Raw genomic sequence first — 20066 nt, forward strand, 5'->3', positions numbered from 1 at the left:
AGTGAACTTAAACACAGATCATGGGTTAGGGTAGGTCAGCAGAAACCTCCAAATGTATTGTAAACAGAGCCTTCTCCTGCCTTATTAATAACACCGATAACTTTGATTACCCTTCAAACCTTTTTTTTTGTCCATAGCTGTAACTGCCATGACTCAATAACTGTGCTATGTTGTTTGTGTGTGGTAAATTGGCAGGTGAGTGTGATTATATATAGAATAAAATAGAATAGAATAGAGTAGCCTTTATTTGTCATTGTTAGGTGTACAATTATATTAGAAGCGCTGCTCCTGAAGGTGCATGTGATAAATACAAATACAATAAAAACAGGTAGACAATATGTATAAATACAGTAATAGTATAAAACAAATGTCAAATATATACAGTCGGGTGGGGAGAAGAGATATTTGGGTTTAGGACATTGCACATGAGGGGATTGTTTATGTCAGCTGTTTGTGGGTGTTTAGTGTTGTATATACAACATAATTGTATTATTCAAAATGGCTATAACACGACAAGCAGTATAAAACCTTTTTTCTCAATTAGCTGTCTTATTTTTATATATATATATATATATATATACATATACATATATATACACACACACATATATACACATATATTTATTATCCAACTCATTTGTGAAAAACATTGACTGTTTTGCTAACACTTTTAAACATTGTAATGCCAACAAAAAGGCCCTCAAAGTAAGATTTTGATACCTTTAGTTTATTTGCCTTATTATATGCTACTCAAATTCATCGGATTGTATAAACAATTGCGACATGGAGTTTGGAGTTAGGCAAATTGACCCCCTCAGTACAAATAGCAGGGCGAATCAGGACAACTCGACCCCTGTTTTGTGTAGTATCGCGAGAAGAGGACGGACCCCCCCCCACTTCTGAGCGTGAAAGCAATCACTGCATTCAGGTGCTATCGGAATAATCGGAAACGTTCAACATAAAGCTCCATGGTCGACGAAAAGATTATAAGAACATTGTTCATAATTTTGGCACCCTACTTGACTACGCAGAAACATGGCGGACAGCAGTTTCTTTGTTTGTTTTTCCGACTTTATTCAGCGTTATTGCACATTACAAATTTAACTTGCACAGTAACTTTTATTTTTTTAATAACCTGGTGCAATTTTTAACCGTGTAATAACTTACATCACTATCTATTCATCAGATAGAAGTGTACATAGTGTGTATATATCTGTAATATTTGCCATTTATTCTATTGCAGATTTATTCTATTTTATTTTATCATTACGATTATTATTGTTATTATATTTTTTAACTATGTAAGTACATTGTTGTATTCCCCTGCCCCCTGTTGTAAGCTGCTATAGCAAAATATTTTCCCCCAATGAGGGATCAAATAAAGTATATTTTACCTTATCTTATCTTTTAACAATGAATAAAAAGCAACTTAATAAAAGCTGTCATACAATACAGAATAAATGATAGTTGTGCAAAGACATTGTTAAACGTAGGATGACTAGAAGAAGTTACATTTGTGTGAAAAAAACCTGTTTAATATTAATATATCAATCCTAATATTGAATGACTGACAAAAGTAGATGCTGGCTTTAGGGAAAACACTGTCAAAATACACAACTTTGGTATGTTTCTGCTCAATTTTACAGAATCCTTAAGCAGACATGCATCACTGCATTTTTTAAAACTTTTTTTTTCGTGATTAGGTAAAACCAGTGATGGACAGTAACAAAGTAAATTTACTTGAGCACTGTACTTAAGTACATTTTTTGAGTATCTGTACTTTACTTGAGTGTTATTTTTTTTTTAGAAAACGTATTACTTTTTACTCCTCTACATTTCTATAAGTGCTCTAGTTACTCACTACTTTTGCTTTGAAGTCAGCTCTTGAATGTCCTTCTCTTTTCTGAAATCTGATCCCTAAGACAGTAAAATATGTTTGTGTAGTTCTGTCTGTCTCAGTGGTTTAGCCATACCTGTATATTGTGCGTCTCCACAGTTGAACATGGATTAAACACAGAGCAAATTTGACTCAGATCAGGCAGTTCATGTAGAGGTGACATTTAATGATGGCCATAATTCTATACCTGAGCACCCATGGACATATCTTCAGCTCGTGTTAGAAGTTTTTTAAATGAAGAATGATACGTATCGTTTGAAATGTTCTCCCTGTTTCCCACTCTGCCGAAACAAACAAATATTCACTTTCCAAACTGAGAAAGGGTGTTGGGCTTTGTAACATTTGTTTCATTCCAGATGGACATTTCAAAGTGAGTTGTCTGTGCTTGGAGTAACTTAGTTGCTGTTTATATTCCATGGTATAGTTTTTACAGATTTCAAGTAATGGTTTCTTAATAAACACAATGTAACAGAATATACTCCTATGTATTCTTCACTGCACAAAGTTTAGAGATAGTTTAAGAAGTACTTTGAAAAAAGCAAGTACTTCAGTACTTTAACTCAAGTAATAATTTGACAGAGCAACTTTCACTTGTATTGGAGTAATATTTGACCTGGAGTATCTATACTTTTTCCACCACTGGTTAAAACTTTAAACAAACTAAAAGTCAGATCTTGGAATTCCGAGCACCCGAGCAGTCCTTGAATGCACGGTCTGATTTGTGTGAGTGTGTGCGGCGCTGCGTGGGGGTGTTCGCTTGATGTCATTTGGCAGAAGGGGAGGTTGAGCTCACGGTGGGCACACATAACAATAACGTTATCATTTAACCGTGCACCTTTGGAGCTTCTATCTCTGTTTTGGACTCGCTGAAGAAAACCTATACATCCTCTCAACCGAAGAAGGAAGAAAACAGAAGGGGAGGGAGAGAAGCTGGCTGGCTAACGGACTGAGAGGACCAGATGCTGTTCCAGCGGAGAGGGAGATCCGGATCGAAGAAGAAGCAGCAGGACACGGGGATGGGGTCTCTAGCTAGCGTTGGACCTTTGTTTGGAAATCTGGAACCTGCTTTGTGAAGTTAAAGAGGCTTGGTTACATCCTTCTCCACTCTCGTCTTTGTGACATTGTGTCTGAAATGCTAGCGCGGTCCTGGTCTCGGCCGTCGAGCAGCCTTTGGGCCGCAGCTCGGCACACCGAGCCCGGATCCGGAAAATAGCTAGCTAGCTCCCTGCTAGCCGCAGCTGTACCCGATGCTGCTGCTTCTGCTGCTACACGGATCAAGGAGACAACACACGGGCCCTGGCGCCGAGTGAGCTATTGTTTTTACCGTGCTGGACTACACCGGGCTTTTGAGATGTGATGCTTTTGTTCGTCGTCGTTGAGCCTTTTGTAGCTGGAGGCTCGAACTTGCCTGATGCGAAGGAGAAGCTAACGTTGCTGCAGGATGAAAAGCAGAACCACAACAGCAGGCTCCTGCTGAGGGGGGCGAGGTTAGACTGAGAACAGCCCACCTTGTTGTGTCTCTCCGGGGTCACATTTGGACAACGACCACCACCTTTTCTCCGCCGCGTCATTCCCCTGCTCCATCAGCTGGCGTTATGGATAAACTAACTATCATTTCAGGGTGTCTGTTTCTGGCAGCAGATATATTTGCAATAGCCAGCATTGCAAACCCAGACTGGATCAACACTGGTGAATCAGCAGGTAAATGAAGCAGGCCATCCAAAAACCACCATGACGTTTTGTGTGCTGTTTTTAGAAGCAGGATTTCTTTCCCGTGTCCCCACATCGCAGGATCACTTGCGATCAGATAATCTCCACTACAACAATATGTTTAATTGTGTGGATGCTTACATCTGCAGTTACACCTTTTGTCTTCCACAGCTGTGTGTTTGTGGGATGCTGCTCATAGATCCCCAGACCCACAAAAGCAACACTATGACAGATGGAAGATCAGTAACATATTGAGTAGTATGTGAACCTCTGCTGCTTCTATGGCTGCAAAGAGTTACTATTTTCCATGGCGTTTAATCAATAGGTGACCAGGAAAAGGTTAGTAAAACCTGTAAAGTACTCACATAGTCTATTTTATTTCAAAGTTATCACTTCAGGGTACATTTTAAAAAGATCCCTCAAATCAATTTTCAATAATATATAACTTTAAGGAGCGAATCGTGACACTGTGAGGCAGGATCTAGACAATACTTGATATTTTGGGTGTTTGATCAGGACATTGATCGCCAACAACTTTGAAAATGAAGTCATGAATTGATTTGGCAAGTACAGTGGCCCTGAAGTGCAAATCACAACGGCAAATCAGAAAACACTATGGTAATTCAGAAAACACTACGAGATTATCCAAACCAGAAGAAGTAGGTACCCTCGGGTTACATGACTCGTCGCTGATTGGACTGGTCCAATCTTTGTTTTTGTTTTCTGATTTGCCGTAGTGTTTTCTGATTCGTCATTGTGATTTGCACTCCAGGGCCACTGTAGTCAAGCAATCAATGTCAAACATTAGCTTGCGCCAGTTGCGTAGGCATTCAAATTTGATGCATTTCTTGGCTGTATATCATAATGCATCGAATGACAATGCAACTGATATATAACTACAACTTTAAATGAATCGATTGTTTTGTCTATAAATGTCAGAAAATGGTGATCAACATCTTTAAAAGCTTCTGGTGGCATTCCCAAATGTCAAAAGCCAAGGGGATAAATTGATCTTTAAGATAACTAATAGATTAATCTTTACAAGTCTCAGTCAGTGGGCCTTTATCCACCATTAGACTACATCAGCAGATTAAAAGGCAATGATACAAAAAGTATCAGTCTCTTTTTTCCTGTAGACCGACTAATTGATGAAGCAGCTCAGCATTTTCCACTTAAAGTAACTGGACGTAAATGCAACTTGATGTTTTAAGTGACCTTTATGTGATTGATCTGATCAACCATCAGTTTAGGAACCAAATCAGCTCCTTATTATTGGTTTCCCTGCTGATTTTGGACAGAGATGTGCGGTGAGTCCAGCAATTTATTTGTGTCAGCCCTGAAAACACACTCAGGCTATTGATAGACAGCTGCTCTTCTTTGTTCGCTCTGCAGGATGACAGCTTAGTATCTGGGTCAGGGAGGGTCTGTTATCCACCAATACACATCAGGGGTGTATTAGCAGAATAAGCAGTCTGTATAAAAGTAATGATAGGATGCAAATAGAAAGAGGCCGTTATCTATGATGTAGATCTTATTCTTCTGAAGAGCAATCTTTTGTATTTGAACGAGCACACATCTTTAAACTAACACGCTGCAGCTCAAAAAGTGTGTATTGACCTCTCATCAAGATAAGCTCAGCTCTGCTACCTGCATGGACAGAGAGCTGAAGCCCGGCTATATTTATACTGCAGTGTTGTGGTGATTGTGGGTGTTGTTGCAGCGTGGGTGTCGAACAGCGACCAACTTCCACCTCTGTCCTCACTTCCCTTCTCTGTTTCCATAGCTCCCTTTGATGGGTGCGATGTGACTTGTCTTGGATGGTTTTACGGGACAAGTGGGGCACACACCCCACTCTCACACTAACTTCCCCCTGATCATTTGAAGGGTATATGAGCCACTGTTTAAGAATATACTGTAGGAAAGTAATGTAGTTATATCATCCAGTCTTTATTCATTAGTTCATCTAATAGAATGTTCTACAGGAAGTTTGTTCCCCTGTGAGCAAGATTTCCACTTTGTACAGCAGGTTTGTACCAAGCGGCAACTTCTAGCCGCGAGAATTGAAGCCAATGCGGAAGTGTTAAAACCTGCAGTTCCTTGAGTGTCCACTTGAGGCTGGCTCCGGAAGTACTGGGAACCACATACACAACAATTAAAAAAAGCAGACCTTTACAGCAGAAATAAACATGTTTACAGCCTGGTATAAAAAGAACCAGTGTGGTCTGGATAGATAATTTCTCCGTCAGCACACTCTGTACTGGGCGGGGGGTGAATTTTTTCATAACGAGTCAATTTCCAAGATATTAAGATTTCGAGTTTTCCATTATGAGAGGCACAGCTGACTTGACTGACAGGTGGGAACACTGTAGCTGTTGGCTAGGAGGCTCAAAGCCCGCCTCTCTACCTCACACTAGCTCAACTGACATTATGTTGACTTCAGCATTTCAACATGCCTCCCGCTGACAATTGGCTTCAAAGCAGCGCTTCAGAAACAGATGGGTGACGTCACGGATAATACGACCATTATTTATACAGTCCATGGTTTGTACGGAAGAACTAATCCCATATGCGTCCATGCATTTTGTTGATTTTCTGTGTTAAGAAATAACTTCCAGTTGTTTTGTAGAGATCTCAACTTATCTTACTGACATCTCAAGATCACAACACTGCTTTCCTATCACAACATATTAGTTGGTTTAATTATCCCAACATAACAGAGCTTGTTTTCTTGTAATAAGATACGTTTCTGTCAATCTGGAAAAGCTGAACAAAAGGATATCTTACATCACTAATGTTTAAGGCAACAGTCATAACATATTAGCCCACACATTAGTGATGTTATAGCCATCAAAAATGATGATAAATGTCCTTAAATTGGTTCAGGACTACAATATTACTTTTGAACTTTTAATCAAGAGTTCAAGTCAAAATTTCTCAGTTTGGACTTCTGACCTTATCTCGACTAAAGCTAGTACAGCTGACCTGTTTCAGTCCATAGACTGTACGTAGTATCCATGACATTGCCCATCTGTTTGTGAAGCGCTGTTTTGAAGCCAATTGTCAGCGGGACCATACTGGAAATGCTGAACTCAACATAACTGCTGTTGAGCAAGTGTGAGGTAAAGAGGCGGGCTTTGAGCCTCCTCGCCAATAGCTACATTGTCCCCGCCTGTCAATCAAGTCAGCTGTGCTTCACATAATGGAAAACTTGCAATCTTAATATCATGGAAATTGCCACGCTATGAAAAAATTCACCCCCTGTACAGTGTCTGCCGATCAAGAAATGAGCTATCCTGACTACACTCGTCTTTTGTATCAGGCTGTTTTTAACATGTTTATTTCTGCTGTAAAGATTGTCTTTTTTGAATCAGTGTGTATGTGGTTTCCAGTACTTCCAGAGCCAGCTTCAAGTGGACACTCCAGGAACTGTAGGTTTTAACACTTCCGCATTTGCTTCAATTCTCACGGCCGGAGGTTGCCGCTTGTTTCGGTCCTTTTTTGTTTGGACTTCTAAGGTTGTTATGATTTATCATTTCACAGCTGCGGTTTAACTCCTGTCATTTTGAGCTCTTGGATGTCAAATGTTAAATTGTTAGATCCCCATCACAGCTGAAGTCCTGCTTTATGCAATTCAACCTAATTAGAAGCACACGCAGCAATGACGTTGTTTCAGAATTAATTATTCATTGAGAGCTGTATGAATTGTATTGTCCCCCTCCTACCATGACATTTTTTTTAAATTCAGTATCGAGAAGTCCCTGAAGAATCCCCTCATTGTGTTCAGTCAGCTGATCTCTGTTCCTGCTTTGTTGATGTCTGATCAGAGGCGGTTTGCACTTCACAACCTTCTTTTGTAGAAGCTCAGCATGCCGTCTTTAAACTCAGAGCGTGGAGAAACAGGCAAGTTCCTTGGGGCAGTGGATGAAAGCTAACCTTGCTCATAAAGTGTCTGACATTTGCCTCTTGCTTTAGTCAAGTGATTAAATCAAGGCTTTTTTTGTGAGGTGATCAAACTGTAAGGCTTGTGCGTTACGTTGTTGAGCACTCGGGATCGCTGTTTCTCATCCACACTGATAACAGTAACAAACCTTTAGGTCTTGCCCTGCCACACAAAGAGAAGCATCAGAAGCTGTAACTCAAAGCATGGATCCATGACACCGTCCTCACTTCAGTGTTATCTTCTCAGGCAATAACAGCTGAAGTTGATTACCTGTGCTGAGCTTCAAGACAAAGCCACGGTCTCTGCAATGTTGGACACAAACTGTGATTCTTCCCCTCCCACAGATACTTGTCACCACGGTGGATGGCCTCACAAACACTCTGCAGCCGCAAACACACTTTAATATTACTTAATCACGTCCGGGTACAGACAAGTTTTCAAACAAGCCACTGAATCCTCAACCAGAATCTTCAGTATTGGTGGTTTTGACCCAAGTGCTAAACCTTCCTCCTTTACTACATCACCCGTTTCATTGTGGTCAATTTAACGTTATTTGTCAATACTGTCTCTTTAATACACAAACGTTTCAAACAATGAATAATTAACACTTAATGCTCCGGCATAAACCAGCGATTACTTTGCAAAGTGTTTTCCTGTAGGCAGGGAGTGACTGAAAGAAGCACAGATTGAACACCGATGTTGATGTCAAGTTGACAAGACGACACAGCAGTGTTATCTCTTTTCAAGCAAGCCTTGATTTAAGACGCAGCAAAATATATTTAGCATTTTTATTATCTTGATTTCATCATCTTATGACCGTGGTTATAAATAATCTCCTCGCGGCAGAATACATTTATTACCTCAAAGTGTGAGCAACTCAGTATCGCTTATGTGATAATAAACTGACAAATTTGTTTTCCACTCAGTACGAGGAAGAGGCTGCATTACCAGAGGTAGTCAGTTTTGGTTCCAGAATATTTATTATTTAGAGTCATTCAAGCTCTGTGGAACAACCTGGCCTTTTGAAAGAGGAAATCACAGCATTATACAAACACAGAGGATTTCACTGTTTGGAAACCGTAACAATGCAGTTAATAATCACTGCTGCTCACTGATCGATCAGATTTGCATGCACTGGTAAAGATGAGCTAACTGGATATTAAATAGAGTCAACTATGGTGTCACTTTACAAAGCACAAGGACACATTGTCATTTATTTAAAGTAACCGAAACCAGCCCAGGCCAATATCATTAAGGTGCAGAGCTGCAAAGCCAGCAGTCGAACCTGCAGCTCAGTTGCCACTATCTAGGAGAAGATTGTACAGAAGCAGATAGCAGCCACACTTATCTTGAAATCCCTGTGGATTTTTTTTAAATTGGAAAACAAAGAGTCAGTTATTGTTAAAACAAAGTGTTTAAAGTAACTGCATCAAACATTAAAACTGATAGAAGGATGTGTAGAGCTGATTCAGAGATACTGCATTACTGACTGAATGTTTGTCAGGCCACAGGACAAAAAATACGTGCAGATGAGCTAAAAACTGCAGTTCATTGAGCGTCCACTTGAGGCTGGCTGCAGAAACACCGGAAACCACATACACACCCATTCAAAAAACACGATCTATGCAGCATTAATAAACATGTTTACAGTCTGGGTCAAAAAACAGCTTCGGTCTGAATAGCTAATTTCTCTATCGGCACACACTGTACAGGGGTGAATTTTTTCTGACGGAATGGTTCAGAAGATAATAAGATTAAGAGTTTTGCCCATTTATGGACATGACTGACAGGCGGGAACACTGTAGCTGTTGGCTAGGAGGCTCAAACCCTGCCTCGCAGTCAGCATTTCCAATATGGCACCTTCAGACGTTTAGCCCCAAAACAGCGCTTCAGAAACAGATTGATGATGTCACGGATTCCATGTCCATTATTTATTAAGTCTATGGTAATAACTTGCCTAAACAAGGGCATAACAAAAAGGCTAAAGGCCTGCCTCTGTACCTCGTACTAGCTTGGACAAAGTTTGGTTGAGTTTAACATTTCTAATATGGCCCCAGCCGACGATGGCCTTCCAAACAGCGCTTCAGAAACCGATGGGTGATGTCACGGATACTACGTCCATTATTGTTGGATTAGATTTGATTCATGAAATTAATAATGGTCAGATATTGCTCATAATAGTAACAGCACATGGATTTCCTCTTCAGTCGTATCTTTTTTGCTCATTAAGTCAGACAATGTTCTTTTCATACATTCCGCTGCATGTTACTCATTCCCCTCGAGTTTGTCTGCACTGTTTTGTTTTCAAGTTTAGGCTGAGCACAGCAGCTGTAATCCCAGAACCTTTGCAATGTAAGTGGGCACTGCGAGCACCTCCAGAATCAGCAGCAATGGCAGAATAAGCATTTTGTTGTTGGCTGCCTACTCGCCGCCCACCGTGGTTCAGAAACCCGTTTGACTCATCCCTCCAGAGCTTTAAAACCACTGCACCCCCCGTGCTCCACTAATGACAACATCATCATGCTGAAGATGAGCAGACACAGACCTCATTTCCTCTCATTTGGGCTGAGACATGGTGAGAGGAGTATTTTGATCACAGAGCGTGCAGAGTAGGCTGCAGGGGAACAGAGAATGATAGGACTGTGGAAAAATGAGCCCCCTTTTTTCTTCTTCTTTGAATAAGCGACAGGATGGTACGATCACACATGCTCAGTCTTGAAAACGGCAACAGAAGAGTTAAATCATCGTTTCCTCTTGCGTTACCTGTGTTTTACTCGACCTTACAAAAGTGTGAAGCATATGAGTCATTATTCTATTCACGCGTGCTCACCGTGAGTACAATATCACTCCTCTCGACTGCAAACTGCTGCATCACTCACACTCAGTTTGACCTCTATGCTCGATATTCATTTATGACCCAGATCTGAACTATCACAGCACATCCTTTTTTCAGTGCTAAAGGGCAGATTTGTCAAACTGAAAGCTAATGAGGCCTTACTTCTTCACAGCACCTACATGGACTTCTAAGATGCTGGAGGTGTAGTTTGTTAGGTTTTACTTTTCAGCGTCTTCTGTAGTACGGCACAAGGTGAATTGTCTCTCTGGTTGAGTGTCACATGAGAAGACTGACACTGCTCCTATTTCTGTCTGGATATGAAGCTGCAGCTGCTTAGCTTTGTTTAGCTCTGCACTATGGATGCAAATTTCAAGTATTTTCCGTGATCGATCTTTGGAAATGTTAACGATCAATTATCGATTAATCATAAAAAAAAATAAAAAAAAAGTAAAAGTTTTCCATGTCAAAAACAAACCAAATGCGCTTTTTTTCCCTGAATCAAATTTTCCTTCACAACACAATGTATATAAATGACTATTAAATAGCTACAGAAAATAAGCATGTGAACGCGGACAGGTGTCAGCCCGGAGCGCAACCGGGTCATAATCAGTCGGCGGGCGGAGAAAAAAAGCACACATGGAGACCTGTCACTCAAGGCCAAATTCCACCAGATCCGTGTCCGGTTCGTCTCTGATCTGTCACAGCACCAGATCTGATAGGTTTCTATTCTAGTAAATCTGTTAACCCTCACTGGATCTGCTCCGTTGTGTTCCGGCTGCATCTCTGATCCAGCAGGTCGGAACGCAACGGATTAGATACACAAGACTTCTATTTTTGCCGGACGCTGGAGCAGAGCGCATTAATTCAGCACAGAGCAGATGGAGCGGGACAGGAAGTCAGGCACCAGAACAAAATAAAAACCTGGTTAATTTTCAGAATAAAACACTCTGTGTTATTGTTAGATCGTTTTTAACTTAACTATGACAAAAAAAATGTCATGATGAGCGGAGCCAGGCCTGGAGTCAACAGGTCAGAGGTTTTCGGAGGACCAGAAAGACAACATGGATGAGGAGAGGAGGAGGAGAATCCTTGATTCAGTGATTACCGCAGGAAAACCTTGGTCTGTGCTGCATTCCGAAAACGTAACCTGTGGGTGTTGATGGACGAGAGAGCACGTAGCCGGTCTGCAACGGATCGGAGAAGGACCGGACACGGATCTGGTGGAAGTCCTGTGTCCGCCGTAGCCCCCAGCTGAGCGTCTCCGCTGTAGGCAACACCTAGTCAGCTGATTCACATCAAAACATGCTTTAAAAGTAAAACACCTCCCTGATAGCAGAACGAAATATAAGACTACATGATGTTTTTTCCACGTGAAAATCGAAACAAAAAAATGTGTTAAGTTCTTAACCATCAATTAATCGATAGTCAATTAATTGTTGACATCCCTACTCTGCACACAGATTGAAAACAGGGAAACTGCTAACTTGGCCTGGTCTGGGAGGATCAGAATCTACCTTCTAGTACCTCTGGAGATGGCTTATTAAGATGGTGTGTATTGTTTGTTCAATCTGACAAACGGCAGATGGTAAACTTAGAAATCCTGCATTTCATTTTGTGTTCTATGTCAGGCTTTTTGTCCAGGATCAGTGAAGTCAGCTTTATTCGTAAAGCACATTTCTCACACCAAAGCTAGTTGTTGTTCTGTTTACCTGTATCCGTGTACCATAGCGTGCCTGCCTGCTGTCAGCCTGGAATTCCACAGAGCACTTGTGAAACAGCAGGAGACCAGCTGATCTGGGGGAAATGGTCATAAAGAGGTGCCATTAACTGCAGCACTCAAACTTTTTGCCTCATGTTCTCTCGTTCCCGGCACCAGTCCCCCTGCTTTCTCCCCCTCCTGTTCTTTGACTTGATCAAGGTTATTCTGTTTCTCTGAGCTGACTTCAGGAAGAGAAAATAGCTTCTGAGTGAGCCATTCAGGAGACATTTCTGCCATGACCTTAATATTTTTCTTTTCAATGTTATTGCACAAGTATTCTGCATGCCAGGAACTGAATTGCCATGGCAATAAGGCAGACAATAAGATAAAAGTAGAGTACATCCTATTAAATCTTTTCCTTGTCTGTAATAAGACATCATACGTCAGCTCCAGAGGGAGTCTGGTCTTGGAGTTATGTTTGCTGTGAGTTACAGTAGATGTAAAGCCCTCACTTCTGACTTCAGTGGCAGTTGTATTGAATCCCTGGCATTGTTGGGTTCCTGCACAGGCAGTGTTTTCAGTGTGTTGTGGGGAGGGTGGGCAGGATTTCCTCTGGACAGCACAACCCACCACACCCCGGACAACCAAGAACACTCCCCTCCCCAGGTTTTTCTTTTCTGTTTGCACTCAAATGCCTCAGACTCAAAAGGTTTGTGAGCAGCATCCTGTAAATATACTTTTAAGTTTAGAACAGGCAGTTTATGAAATCTCAGGATTCAGGTGCCAGACAGAGCAAGTAGCAGGCTTGACCTTCTCAATGTTTGTCTCACGCACAAGCCGCCCACCTGCTGAGCCAGTGTCGAGCTCCTATGATGTCGCCCACGCAGGTTTGAGTTCTCAGAGGACGGGTGCTTTGTGGTCAGCAAAGTGGAGTACTTAGAGTCATTAGTTTTTTCCTTCCACAAATTCAAATATGTCTGATAATTAATGTCCTTGTTCTATTGTGAGAAGACTGTATGACTTTAAAGTCTATAGTTAGAATAAGCTCAACCACATATCATTTATTTTTAGCCGTGTGTGTGTGTTTGAAAAGTTTATTTAAAGATATTCTCTTGTGCTTTTCTTCTTGGGATCATTTTTCTTGGTGGGGCCTCTTTAAGTTTATTTTATGCCCATACACAAAAGAACACCTGGATGACACGATACACGGCTCTACCAGTTGCTTTCATGCACAGAACTCTTAAAATAAGGAGTCTGTGTCCTTTGTAGGGTGACAACACAGGGGCAGATGGCCCCAGCTCAGCCTCACATCCAAGTTCTAGCAGTTAGACTTCAGCCCAGTTTTCGTTTGGGAGTAACTTCTCCACCTAGGATGGAGCTGCTCATAGTTTAGGAGAGTAATCCGTGATGGGACACTACTCAGACATTGAGCTGTTTCTTAAGGTTTTGTTCTTTCCTTGTTTCAATGAATTAAGATCCCCCCTGAACTCTAGCATGTGTGGGACAGAAACGTGGCTCTGTCCCCGCCCTGCAGGAGATTTTTGCAATCAGGTTTCATACAGATGAGACTGTCACACGGGACTTCCACCAGATCCGTGCTCTCTCTTGTCCGTCAACAATCACCGGTTGTGTTTTCGGAATGCAACTCGGAGCAGGACCGCTGGACAGCTAGAGTCATGTGACCGAGGTTTTCCCGCGTAATCCTCCTCTCCTCATCCATGTTGTCTTTATCGTTATCTGAAAACCTCTGACCTGTTGACTCCAGGCCTGGCTCCACTCATCATGACGGTTTGTTGTTGTAGTTAAGTGAAAAACAATCTGGTTATACATGGAGTGTTTTATCCTGAAAATTAACTGGATGTTTTAATTTTTATTTTTGGTGCCTGACTTCCTGTCAGCTTCTGGCATGCGTCGTGATCTAGCATCCAGCAAAATAGAAGTCTTACGTATCTGATCCGGAGTGCTCCAGCGTGCCGGATCAGAGACGCAGCCGGAACGCAAAGGAGCAGATCCAGTGGAAGTTAACGCATTGACTAGAATTAGTGTTAAGTTCTGCACACAACTTAAATTCATTACATCCATTTTTTTTCTTGTGTATTATAGTATCAGTACATTCTGCAGATTTATAGATGGGAGGAAAGAGTAGATAGATGTGTGTCACTTGTCAACACTCACTGCTACTTTCACATGAATACACATAAGACCAGGTGCAGCTCTCAACTTTCTCAGTCAGGCTTGGTTCACTCAATGTAGATTTCACTCAGCAAGTCGGTCGTCGGTCAGTCTGATGTAAGAAATATGCCAGATTTAGTTGACGGCCAGCTGGTGCACTCAGCCTCAGAAGACAAAGTAGATGGAGCTCATGAGAAAGTTTCCCTGTTTCAGTCTTTTTAACCTTAACAAAATTCATATTGCATCGTAGTTTCTCAGGATATGTGTCTCTGTTTTTTCTATGTACGACGTTGCTGGATAATATTGCATTTTGTTGCATTTTGAAACATATTGCTATTTTTAATCTGCATTGAAACTCTTTCTGGAGCCGTTATCCCATTTATTGACCTCATTGGAATGAATAAGTAGGTGTGTTTCTTCGGCAGTGCTGTTGTTTCTCCAAACACACTTTAATTATTTGTTTACGTATCCAAAGAGTGAAAGCACTGGTTGAAGTTGCATATCTTAAACAAAAAAACTAACTACACATCAGCCGAGTGTGTACTCTCAAAACCCCACATGCTTACCGCCTCGCAAATGAGCATTTTCACCCCCCACACTTTGCCTTTCTTTTGTCCGAGACCTCTGATCAGCAGAGCTTTGAGTGGTTGGATGCGGTTCTGCTTACTCAGGTGGAAGTCCCTCTCGAGAACAGACTCTAATTGAATGGCGTCCCTCTGGAGCTGCTGCACCAGCGGAGCATGTTCCTGCTCTGAGCACTGGCCTTCACATTCCGAGACTCTAGCTCTGCTCTGCTCATGACTCACAGTGAGGCATTAATCCATTAGTGCGGTCTGATCAGTGATGGATGGAACAATTCAATGTCAAGTCATGCTGCGATTCGAGTACAGTCCTACACGTTTAAACATCCTCATCAAAGACTGGAGGCGGGGAAGGAGGATCTTTGAGAGTTTGGAGGGCTTAAGGTGCATTTGGACCAAGCGTTCCGGGGTCCTTTAGCCCCAGAACTACTTTCTAACTAAAGGTTCCTGTGCCCCCATTGTCTGTGTTTCGACCACAGGCTGAAATCCCTAGTAGATTGCGCAAATCAGGCCAATGACATATGGAGAAAAAAAATGATATTAAATAATATTTTGAAATCTTATTAAAAAACTAAACTAGTATGCATTCCTAGGAACTCCCCATGTTTTAACAACTGTGTAAACTTCACAAACACTGTTACGTTCAACCGAAAGTCCCAGGACCTTTAAAAAGTACTACCCCCCCCCCAAGCAGGGGCTTTTCAGGGGGGAGATTATCTACCCCTGAACTAAATTTAGACCCTGGTTTTCCAGTCGGATCGCACGTAGTTCCCGGGTAAAGTCCCTAGTTCCAGGGTAAAGTTCCTGTGGTTGAAAAACGCCTTTAGATGTGTTTTCATAGAGATGTTGAGCCTTTGATACTCCTGCAAATTTGCCTGATATCATTGCAGCTTTTCACAGACAGTGTCTGTGTTGTGCATCTTACCTGCGTGGGATAGATTCAGTAATTGGCAGGATTGATTTAGTCCTCACTCTCTCTTCTTCAGTAAGAAGGCGCACAGAAAAGTTGCTCGCCAAATTGGGCCCACCAGTGTGGAGCGAGCGACTCCCCGGCTCCTCGCCAGCACTGATCTGGTGACAAATTAGAGAAGCTTCTCTCCATCTTTTTCTCTCTGTACTCCTTTGCTTTTTTGTCATTCACTCTTGTTAAGTTGTCGTGCTGTGGTCTTCCTCTTCCTTGGGTTTGAGGGACCAATTTGTCACCATTACCTGGTTGTCTTCAAGGTTTTTTTTGCTTGTGTAGTTTTTCACACACTATATTTTCTTCTGCTTTTTTACTTTTAAGGCATTCCGTCACCCTCAAAGATGTCATCAGATCTCTGCTCAAACAGTGTCTCAGAACACATTGACTTGATACCTATAAGTGATTTGTGATGCAGGAACCACAATCAAGTTTTTGTGATTGTTCCGCCCATGAATAATTAAACGCCTCATTAACACAAACCTCTCTCTTCAGGTGCCCTTACAGTCGGTCTAGTCCGGCAATGCCAGACCATCCACGGACGAGACAGGACCTGTATCCCTCCACGGCTGCCCCCTGAGTGGGTCACCACACTTTTCTTCATCATCATGGGCATCATCTCCCTCACGGTCACCTGTGGACTGCTGGTGGCGTCGCACTGGCGCAGAGAAGCTACCAAATATGCTCGCTGGATCGCCTTCACCGGCAGTAAGTGAAAAAGACGCACGACCGATGAATGAAATAGTTTCAGCTTACTCAAGCTCCTTCCAGTCTCTTCTCTGTCTCGCTGGATCTGTCCTGATGTAACCTTTTATAGCAAATCGTCTGTGCCACATTTTCATGAACATACTGTAGTGCCTTTAGGGCAAGACGCAATGAACGGGGAAGGGAGGAGCTTGAATTGATGTGAAAAATTGGTCTTAGCCTGGTTATGCTTTGCTCATTTAGATGATAAGATAAAGTGTGACATAAATCATCTGAGGCTATACACAGGACCGTTTGTGTGTTTGTGTTTCTGTGAGTGACGTGAAAACCCGTGGGTGTGTTGTGTGTTTGGTTGCATAAATTTGCAGAAATATGAGTGTTGTTTTTTGCCTGCTGGATGACAAGGACTCTCGTTCCCTGAAGCTGATTTGTTGGGTAATGCGGTTCCTTTGGTACCTGAGTGGGTGGCTTATGTTCTGTAGCGTTGTTTCTCCCTCTTTACCTTGAACATCATCACTTCTTTTTTTTTTCTCTTGCATGATTTCTGCATAGATGCACATCCAGCATTGACAACAACTCAGCATCCATCTTGTGCAGTGCTGCTGTTGTGTGTGGGAGTTTGACATGGAATTAGACAACCTGCAGCGCCCTTTTTAAAGGGAATAGGAGAGTGGCACGTCAAGGCACAGTGCTCTGTATAATTAGCTGCACATTGAGCTGCGTGCATGTTTCCAAACAATGTTTTTTTTTTTGCGCTGTAGATTTTGTCACTCTCATTATTAGGTTTTGTATCTTTTTCTTAATCACTTGCAAATTCCCCGATGCATCACCACTCTCCAGAAACCTGAAGCCCCTCTACAAACTGTCACAAGCTATGTTGGAAGGCATCGAGTCATTGTTTAACGAGCTCACCCAAAGGAAAGGGAGGCGGTTTCCATGGCAACAGTGGGAAATTTTCACCCTTGTCCCCCTGCTAAGCTTTTGTTGGCCAAATTAAAGAAGAGTGATATTATTAGAACAGATTCTGATTTTACTTTTTGAAATCGATTTAACTCTTAATGACGTTTATCATTTTAAATAAAGAGGTAAGGCTGGAAGTGGGGCAGATTTGTGATTAGGGTTGCAAAGGGTTGGAAAGTTTCCGGTAAATTTCCGGAAAGTTTCCGGTAAATTTCCATGAGAAGTTAAGCTGGGGAATTTTGGAAATATTCCAAATTGGAAATTATGGGAATTTGTGGGAATTAACTGGGAATTAATGGGAATTCACTGGGGATTTAATGGAAGGGTATCATATCCAAGCTGTTTTGTTATAAGCAGACATCCATCAAAACTAATACAATTAAAACAGATTTATTTGTAAGTAGAACATTTTCAAGTGTTTAACATTTTATTGAACAATCAATGTTTTTCATTGAAGACCAATATATGAATGTTGAGTTATATTTTACTCATCCCCCCGACCCAACCCATTCAAAAATTAACCAAAATGCAATCCCAACAAAGTCCCATTCAAAATGTTAAATGAAAAGAGCCTGCAGGGGGCGTGGTCTCAATAGCCCTGCAGTAAGCAGTGTGCTAGGTGCATGTGATTGAGGAATAGCAGAGGTATTCAACTGTACTTGCATGAAATCTGGTTGTTTTAGTCAGGATTATGCTAGAATATATTTTCCCCAACTTTATTTAAGTTCCCTATTAAGAGCCAAACTTCAGTCAAACTTTTTTGGAAGCCTAATTGTGATGTATTAGAGGCAGGAAGGTAGTTTGTCTGTTGAAGAGAGCATACATGTATCACTTAAATAAGTTTTAGGACACCCATTAGTTGACACTTGAGTGATCCTTAGATGCTCAAGTGTCTCAACAACCTGTTTGAAGTGGCAGGAGAGGCTTTTTATTTTGTCTGATGCAGCTGTACTTCTTTTCTCGCCCTAATGGCGAACACCTCTCTGCTTTGAGAGGGTGAGAGGTTAAGTGAGGGAACGGGCGTGGGCTTTAAGAAGAGTCGAGTAAACAAGGCGAGCTGAGTGAATAACCATGTTTGTGGAGGTCGGGAGCAGCAGAGCGGGTGCCAATGTAAAGACAGAAATGGACACACTGGAATAAAGTGGAGTCGGGGTGATTCACTCGCTGGCCAACAGGTGATGCAGGTTGAGAGGAGGGGGTGCTGTCTGAAGCACAGCTCGGATCAGATCTTCAGCACCTGAAGGGCTGCTTTGTATGACCTGCACAGACCAGACCCTGTGTCTCCAAACACACACACACACACACATTCACACTCACACACACACACACACACACACACACACACACACACACACACACACACACACACACACACACATACACATACATACACACATCATCAGTGTTTCCTGAAGGTGTGACAGCCCCCAGAACTACTTTTCCCCGGAACTAAAAGGTTCCTGTGCCCCCATTGTTGTCTGCTTTCCGACCGCAAGCTGAATTCCCTGGTAGATTGTGCAAATCAGGCCAGTGACGTATGGAGAAAAAAAATTATATTAAATAATATTTTGAAATCTTAATAAAAAACTAAACTAGTATACATTCCCAGGAACTCCCTCTGTGTTTCAACAACTGTGTAAACTTCACAAACACTGTTACGTTCAACCGAAAGTCCCAGGACCTTTGAAAAGTACTATCCCCCCAAGCAGGGGCTTTTCAGGGGGGAGATTATCTACCCCTGTACTAAATTTAGACCCTAGTTCCCTCGCTCCAAACGCACGTAGTTCCCGGGTAAAGTTCCTGCGGTCGAAAAACGCCTTATATGAGTCACTTGAAATTGAATCAGTATTTTTCCAAACCTTAAAATTCCATCTCCAGTCCATTATCTCGGAACAGTGTTCATTACAGCACAAATTAAAGTCCTCACTGCAGTTTACAATCTAACAACCCTTTCATTCATTCTCCAGAACCTGTTACATATCCATAATGTTGACACATCGCCCTCAGATCACTCCACATCTTCATGTTTATCTTGCATTCTGAAATTTTTGATTGGGTTATTTTTAGCTTTTAAGAGGGATAGTGCAGCGGCTTTATAAAATACCCAAGCTCCTTCCACTGCGCTCATGAACATGTCCAGACATGACCATGAATATCTGTGTGAGCATAAACGCTCACGTCAGCTGTACGAGATATCCGGCAGGATTCACCCTGCCAGCCCCCTCTAGTACAAAGTCTGTTTCATGTCTGACTGAGTGAGCAGCTGTGTTTTGATGACGATATTGCACTTGCAGAGTGTACAGTAGCTGCTGTGTACTCTTCTTGTATATTTTTTTCCCACTCTGCTTCTGCATTGCTGATAGATATTCGTAATAAAGTCCTCCTCCTACATGTTTGATCCAAGCACAATACCACACCTGAACCAATCAGTGTACATGTATCAGCCGAGCACAGGTCAGAGGTCAGTGTCCACACCTGATACTCTGGACATTAGCCGTGGTTCATAGGTGACGTACTCAGTGTTTACTTGCTTTTTTAAAATGTAAACATACTTTATTTATCCCCATTGGGAAAATTCAATTTATTCACTCATGTCAAGTGCATT

General features: G+C 41.9%; 1 protein-coding gene across 1 annotated transcript in view; it reads left to right on the forward strand.

Moving 5' to 3' along the window:
* The first annotated feature begins 2630 nt into the window (after nt 1-2630).
* mosmoa (modulator of smoothened a) overlaps nt 2631-20066 on the forward strand; it is a 29439-nt gene continuing 12003 nt past the window's right edge. The window contains exons 1-2 of the mRNA XM_034710906.1: nt 2631-3598; nt 16292-16504. Coding sequence (XP_034566797.1) covers nt 3493-3598; nt 16292-16504 — 319 coding nt within the window. The 5' untranslated portion in view covers nt 2631-3492. The remainder of the gene's footprint in view (nt 3599-16291; nt 16505-20066) is intronic.

The sequence above is a fragment of the Notolabrus celidotus genome, chromosome 20 (genome assembly GCF_009762535.1).
Source record: "Notolabrus celidotus isolate fNotCel1 chromosome 20, fNotCel1.pri, whole genome shotgun sequence".
Classification (NCBI taxonomy): Eukaryota; Metazoa; Chordata; class Actinopteri; order Labriformes; family Labridae; genus Notolabrus; species Notolabrus celidotus.